The sequence below is a fragment of the Neophocaena asiaeorientalis genome, unplaced genomic scaffold (genome assembly GCF_003031525.2).
Source record: "Neophocaena asiaeorientalis asiaeorientalis breed wild unplaced genomic scaffold, Neophocaena_asiaeorientalis_V1.1 scaffold114, whole genome shotgun sequence".
Classification (NCBI taxonomy): Eukaryota; Metazoa; Chordata; class Mammalia; order Artiodactyla; family Phocoenidae; genus Neophocaena; species Neophocaena asiaeorientalis.
The window spans coordinates 14,777,829-14,785,545 of record NW_020173116.1 but is presented as its reverse complement, the minus strand read 5'-3'; the positions used below and the strand labels follow the sequence as shown (position 1 = coordinate 14,785,545).

General features: G+C 50.7%; 1 protein-coding gene across 1 annotated transcript in view; it reads right to left on the bottom strand.

The window, feature by feature from the left end:
* Positions 1–2,052: 2,052 nt before the first annotated feature.
* Positions 2,053–7,717, bottom strand: part of ECRG4 (ECRG4 augurin precursor) — a 6,540-nt gene continuing 875 nt past the window's right edge. Inside the window, exons 2-4 of the mRNA XM_024744004.1 lie at positions 6,718–6,765; positions 4,438–4,595; positions 2,053–2,354 (exon numbers count right to left, since the gene is read on the bottom strand). Coding sequence (XP_024599772.1) covers positions 2,196–2,354; positions 4,438–4,595; positions 6,718–6,765 — 365 coding nt within the window. The 3' untranslated portion in view covers positions 2,053–2,195. The remainder of the gene's footprint in view (positions 2,355–4,437; positions 4,596–6,717; positions 6,766–7,717) is intronic.

Here is a 7,717-nt window from a genome sequence, read left to right as displayed (position 1 = left end):
CAACGTCCAGTCCACAGTCTTGTGGGAAGAGGCACAAAGGCTGCCCGGGCTATTTCCTACTGAACGGGGGCGATGGCTATTCTTTAGACTCTTTAGTTGGTAGTAAACATTCCCCATTTTTGGAGACAGAAGTTCAAGATAAAACACAAACAGCACATACAAGTGCAAGCCTTCAGAGAAGCAAACGAACCAGATCACAAATCGGGTCAAAGTCCAACAACTCTTTCCTCTCTCCAACAGGGTACACCCACTCCAATACGAAACAAACTGGCTTATTCCAGAGAAAAAGCCCCAAACGGAGAGGAATAAAGTTCCCGGCTGTACACACCGGAGCCACTTACCCTACCGTACGGAGACCGTTGGCTCCCAGATGATTCCTTCCTTCCACTGCCAAGCGCTGGGGCGGCCGGTGCTGCTTCAGAGAACTTTGAAGGCAGATCCCCAGGACAAGGGGTCCCGGCAGCTGCTAGGGTCTTACCCCAGAATTCCCCAACCAGGGCTGGCAGGCCACGAGCAGCAAGGCTCCTGGGTGGCCTCATCAGAATTTGTTCCCAAGTCCAAGCTTGTACTGCTCGCCACACGACAGGCTGATAAATTGAGAGCCGAGCTGCTGGGGCAAAGAAGAGTGACTTTACCTGGGAAGACAGCAGAGCAAGACGGGGGGCCGAACGCCCAAAGGACCGCCTTGCTGAGTCAGCATTCAGGCTCCTTTTATACTAAAAGGGGCGGGACTAAAGCCAAGCACTTCCTGGTTCCCGTCGGCCTCCGGAGGGGAGGTGTTAATTTCTCCCTCAAGCAGTTATTCACAGGTGGGCCTGCTCAGGAGGTTTCCTGGGCGCTAAACACAGGTATTTTCGCTGAATGCTCATTTACCTTAATCTCTGGGAGGCAGGGGTCCGAGATGGGCCATTGTGTGCAATTTTAGCTTATAGGCAGCGTCCCTTTAGTGATTAACTTGTAAGAGAATGCAAAATGTTCTTCCCTATTACAGCTCTATGTTATATTAAAATGTAAAGTAGTACAACTGATGTGGAAAACATGTGTGGTGATTTCTCAAATTAAACAGTTACCATATGATCTAATAATTCCACTTCTGGGTATATCCCCAAAAGAATTGAACGTGGGGACATGAAGAGATGTTTACAGACCCACTGAACTATACATCTGAAAATGCTTAAAATGATGGATTTTATGTTGTGTATATTTTACCACAAAGTTTTAAAAGTTGTAAGGATTCCAAAGGATTGTCCACAAACACTGCTCTCCCGATGCTGGTAGGTACTTCTCACCAAACCCAGGGGTTTATCACCTGCAGCTTGTGAATGAGGTTGTGTTTCAGAGACTATATGCAAAATCATGTATCATTTTTCTGAGAAAGCTTCCATCAGGCCGTCAGAGGGTCTGTGACCCACACGAGTTCAAGAGCCATGCTGCGGGCCCCTCCCCTCTGCAGGTGTCACCTCTCCACTTTCGCCCCCTCCCTCTACCCACCCCCAGGGCACTTTTCTCTTTCATTCACTCAGATTGTTTAAACATGATGCAATGTATATTCTTAAATCTTTCTTGAGCTCATTAGACGAGGTTTAATTTTTTTAAGACAAGTGAGGCTCTGAAATCAACCAAACTTCAGTGTTTTTTCTATTACCCTTTTTTTCCTGCCTGACAATATTAAACAGGTCCACCTCTGGCTCGGGATGTGGCACAGCAAATTTGCAAACCCATGTGGATCCTCAATCCTCCAAACCGTGTTCTGTGACCTTAACTAACTTCCAGCTAAATTTTCTTGCTGTTTTTTTTATTTTTAATTTGGCATTTAGTGTGGACTGAATTCTAATACATTGAAGACACCTGCTCCGTCCCATGGCCTGGGGTGGTGGGAATTCTTAGCAGAGGGGAGGTGCCTCTGAGAAGTTGCTTCAACCTCAGACACATGCAGGGAAGGAAAACTCTCGCCAGCTCAAGTTTCATCCAAATGAACTCTGAGACCTTTTAACAAAATGCTTTTATTTCTATTTTTTAATGAGATGCATTGTTAGGTACTTGCATGAAATCTCGAAAGGCATTTACGTTCTTTGCTTTAACTCTTCCTTTGTGGCCACAGAAAGCAGGTAGGAAAGATGAGCTGAGACCAGGCGCAGCAGACACAGGCCGGGCATTGTGCGGAGCCCGCGGCCCCGAGCCCGCCTGAGTGACGGTCAGTAGTCGTCGTAGTTGACGCTGGCTCCGTGCCTGAAGCCATGGGGGCTCCGGGGACCGATCGCAGCGTCCTCATCGTAGTGGCGCTGGTGGTAATCGTAGTAGTCGTGCCCATTCCGACCTCTGTTTAGCCAATAGGTGATGTCATCCTCAAATTTCTGGAGGAAAAGAGGATGAGAGGGGATGAACTCAAGGACACCGTTTCTCAGAGCACATCTTACAGACGCTGTTTCTCTGGGATTTTTCTTCAACCATGAACAACCCCTCCTAAGAATAACTCCTGCCACAAAGACCTACTGTACTTGTGGGAGGAATTATATTCCATATCTTGTAATAACTTATAATGGAAAAGAATCTGAAAAAGAATATATGTATAACTGAATCACTTTGCTGTACACCTGAAACTAACACAACATTGTAAATCAACTCTACTTCAATAGAAAACAATAAATAATCATTTAAAAAAAAATAACTTCTGGCTACAGCATCCCTGGGCCAGAGGTCAATACCAACCAGATGGAGAACACTGCTGAAAACTTTTTCCCCCAAAGGAGTACAACCCCTACCCTTGAACACGTCTGTCTGTGAGTTCTAAATATACCCCAGACTTCAACATTTTTCTCTTTTTCAGTAAAGAAAATGGACATCTGCCCAACACAGTAACAGCCGGGCCTGTCCCCAGGCGCCGGGTATCTGATGTGGCAGACGCCGACCCCCTCCCCGTCCCACCTGGGCTGCTGCGCAGGCTGCGGGCTTCGTAAACGTGGTGCATGAAACCACATTGCTGCCTTGGGGCAGGGAATTTGGACACGTCTGGTGGTGACACTCTCACCCCTGTTGTGTTGCTCAGACAGGCCTGGATGCAGTGATTCAGGCCACAAACGCTTACCACGTGGCCAGGATTCAACCCTCATCCCCGTCTACTCGCTGGGCCTGGGGCTGCAGCCTCCTCTGACCCTCCCCCAGGCCCTGCCTTGAAAAGGAAACAGCTGGTTTGTCTCACAATACTGCAGATTTTCCCATAGTGAAGCAGTCTCATTCCTTGGTTTTTCTCATTTTATAATCTTGTTTGAGGTTTTGGCTTAACATATTTTTTTTCCAAAAAATTTTTAAAATATTTTATGAATACAGAAATAATGCAGGGCTTCCCTGGTGGCGCAGCGGTTGGGAGTCCGCCTGCCGATGCAGGGGACACGGGTTCGTGCCCCGGTCCGGGAGGATCCCACATGCCGCGGAGCGGCTGGGCCCGTGAGCCGTGGCCGCTGAGCCTGCGCGTCCGGAGCCTGTGCTCCGCAACGGGAGAGGCCGCAACAGTGAGAGGCCCGCTTACCGCAAAAAAAAAAAAAAAAAGATGTTTCTGAAGAGTTTAATTTTGTTCGCCTCTTGCAGTATTTTGTATACACCCTCCATTCACAATGTGAGCCATGAGCCCGTTTGGAAAAACCCTTCCAGCTGCCCCCGTGGGAGATGCCACCCTCCATCCACTCCCTGGCTGGGGCGGTGAGCTGTGGTCTCCACATCAGGACTCACTCAGCACAGCCCCGTCCATCACCCTGCAGACTTGCTCTGGGGCAGCAGAATCTCACACCTTAACTCCGCCGCTGGCTGACCTGTACCTGGTCCCCGGCTGGGAGTCGGTGATGAAAAGCAGTCTTTTTCCTTAATCTGGTGAATATGTCCACCCGTGCTACCTGGACACATGAACTGAACCGTACTTCCTGCAAATGCATTGACAAATTTTCCCAAAAACATCTGCAAAGGCCCGTCTGTCTTTAAAAGTCACTTTGCATCTCTTTCCATTATCCTCATAGGTCTTTGCATCGATCTTGCTGTTTCTGACGTGTTTCTCAGGCAAAGTTGAAAATGTTTCAGGAGGTGCTGAGTTATTATTAAGGACACCCAGGCAAAACTGACCAGATACATTAAAAGAGTCCCTAAGAAAACCAGATTCTCGATGAATTTAAGTCCCAGCTGCTTTGGGCGGGGACGTCTCTGGAACTCTGCTTCCAAAACCTGATGGGAGAGATTCCCATTTGGGCATACTGGGATGGAGAATTCCAGCTAATGCCCTTAACGCCTGACGATCATGTGGTCCAATACCTGGCAGCTCTTGACACAGAATGGGGGCTCTGACTTCAGGGCAGATAACAGAACTTAATTCCCTGTGCCCGTTTCCCCAAAGCAGGCCTCCCCACCCCCATCCTGCCCGGCGGGAAGCCAGGCTCCAGCCAGAACACCCACCGCTTCGTCGAAGCCCAAGTACAGGAAGTGCTGGTACCACTGCTGCACCTCGGGCCGCGTGCGGTCCCACAGCTGCCGCTTGAGCCGCCCCGGGCTGCTCAGGAACTCCTTGGCTCTGCTCTCCTGGACGGCCACCGGGGTCGTAGCGGGGGCAGGGGCTGAAACGAGGGGTTCCCCACCCGCAAGTACAGAGAATGAGCTCTTTCCTCCTTGGGGTGAATTGCTCTTCTCCATCGCCCTCCCCATCCCCACCTGGCAGGAGGTGGCCTTAACTGGCATATCCTCCCTGCAGGGCGCGGGTACTGTGCGGGCTCCCGCCGTCTGTCCCGGCCTCCGGGGTAGCGAGCCCTCCTGTCCAGGCACAGCCACGTAACAGGCCCAGGGCAGGAACCGAACTCAGCTCCGCCTCTGCAGCCCCTTACCAAGCCCATACCCCGGGCCCCAGGCCCTGGTGCTCCCCCTGGGCTCTGCCGCGGGGAAACCGTCCAGTGTCCAGTGCCGCTGGCTGCGTGTGCCTTGTCTGCACAAACACGAGCATGCTGGGATTGCTTAGGGGGCCAGGGGAGAAGGAGCTGGAGCAAGGGTCTGAGCAGGCCGGCCAGCGAGCCCAGGGGAGCAGCGAGTCCTCAAGTCAGGCTGCAGGGTGACCATGAACGCTTCGACTGCCTCTTGATGGGGGTGACCCTCGCTTTCCCACGGCTTCCCCGTACGCCTTTCCATCGCGGGCTCAGCTTCAGAAAAGGCCCCGCTTCGGCAGACGTGCTAGGGGAAGTGCTGTGTCGCTGGGCCGGCCCTGCTGCCCAGCTCTGAGCCTCTGTGCCCTCATCTGCAACATGGGACTGATGGGCCCGCTTCCCGTCATGGAGGCTGCGCAGGAAAAGGCAGTCAAATGCCCTGTGTCCCTTGGTCACGTGGATAAAGATCAGGCAGCACGTTTGTGTTTTCACCTCCTGTTCACCTGTGCGTCTCCCTCAGGGCCTGTTACATTGTTCTGTACACAGTAGGTGCTCAATGTGTGTTTCTTGGCTTGAGCTGAACAAAAGCTGAGGATGTACACGGAGGAGTGATGATCATCTCGGCCGTTTGCTCTCCAGTCCCCCTTAGACAGGTGGCCCAGCCAGGGCCCCCATCACCCCTGGTGTCCCCGGGAGATGGCTGTCCAGCACAGGGAGGGGAGGGGCCATCTGAGGGGCCTGGGAGGTAGAGGGTGGACCGGGGCCTTGGGAGCAGCTGGAAGAGCCAGGGAAGATGCTGGCAGCTCCCCCAGGAGCCCCTCCCCCGAGAGGGGCCGTGTGTGTTCAACAGGTGTGTGTGTGTGTGGGGGGTGTCCCCGTGGGGCCACCTGGGGAGCAGGTGCATAAGCGCTGGCGCCCCCCATTGGGGAGTGTTGTGTGTGTGGGGGGTGTCCCCGTGGGGCCACCTGGGGAGCAGGTGCATAAGCGCTGGCGCCCCCCCCATTGGGGAGCAGACTTCAGCCTCCTGGAGCCCCCGTTAATCCAGGGGAAAGAATAAGTAGTTAAAAATTCACCTCAGAAATGTAGTCTTGGGAGGAGATATGGGGATGTATGTATATGCAGAGCTGATTCACTTTGTTATACAGCAAAAACTAACACATCATTGTAAAGAAATTATATTCCAATAAAGATGTGAAAAAAAAATGTAGTCTTCATTCTAAGAGATAGATAACTTGCTGATTTCCAGGTGAAGATGAAAGTTCTGCGGGAGAATGGCTTTCACAAGCCCACACAATGATCGAACTGATTACAGCGGGCCCGAACTCACCTGCGTGGCTCCCAGACAGTTCTGTTTCTACGACATTTTGCTGCGTTACCGTATCTATCGGAGGCCGGTTCTTCACAACAGGTGTCAGTAACAAAACGGTCTTTCTGTCTAACCCTCCCCCAAGAGCTAGTTGGATGCGGAGGACGCCCACAATACCGCTCTGTGCTGCCCCAGAGGCTGTGTGTGCTCTTAATTCAGGTATGTGCTCTAAGGGGTGTCACGATTCTAAAATAAACAGCCTTCAATTACACTACAGCTCTGTTCCTCTTATTTCTGAGTCCACACTGACAGCTGTCAGAAAAGCATTAACTGGCAATAATATTTACCTGATGAAATACCTCACCCCATCCCCACAGGACGAGCCCTTCAGATCTGTTAACCTTCTATGGAGTAAACACTTGATTTTCCAAACACAAGCCTCAGGCGAGCACATCAACATCGCTGTTTCATTGCAGCCTGGTTAAGAATGCATCCCTTATCTGTGTGGGCTATATTTACCTTCCCCTTTCTGAAGCATCAGCTTGAGTTTGTTTCCACTTATGCCACCTAAAGGAATGAAAATGGAAATCATTTCAGGGTTGCACCGCGCCCTTAAATTTCTCACATGCAAAAATCCACGTTGGAAAAAAATCACTTCATACCCCTATGTTACATTATTTAATGCTTGTTGCATTTCCTGTTGTGTAGAAAAGGCAGTTCAGGCTGCCTGTGGCTCAAACTAGTGACAAGGGCCATGGCCGAGCAGGGCACTTTGAGCTACTTGAGACCATCGGAGCTGTTCTCTAGGAAAAGTGACGTTGTCCTTTGAGCCCTTCTGTCATAATATTCGGGCAGCCACCTGTCATATGCACCTGCCTGCAGACTTAACTTTTCATGGTACAGTCGATCAACTAGTGCCCCCCCAAATTCATACCCACCCAGAACTTCCAAATGTGAACTTATCTGGAAACAGCATCTAATGAGTTAAGGACCTCGAGGTGATATTATGCCGGGTTTAGGGTGGGCTCTAAATCCAGTGACCGGTGGTGTCCTTATAAGAGGAGGTGAGGCCACAGGGAAGGCAGCCGTGGGAAGACGGAGGCAGAGGTGGAGGTTCTCCACCACAAGTCAAGGCATGGGGCTTAGTGCTCTAAAAGCTCAGCCCCGTTTTGTAACTTGCCCTGATTGTCTTAAAATCAGGCATTATTTGTTCCATTTATTGTTGTTTTTATTCAGATCTAAAAGCGTTTCTACACTCTACAAAACGATGTTCATTTGGTGTCCTAAGAACTTTTACATTCCAGCTCAATGATGATAATATTTTAACTGATTCCTATCGCTGCATTCTCGGTATAAACGAAATAAAATACAAGCTCTGAAAAGGACTAGCTTATAGCCGATGCCCACTTGCTGTATTCAGATGTGCTTCTTAAAATGGGAGGAACAAAGAGGGAGGTGATAAAGCACGCGATGAGGAGTGATGGACTGGCCCCGCAGTGGTCCTAGATTAGAACAGACT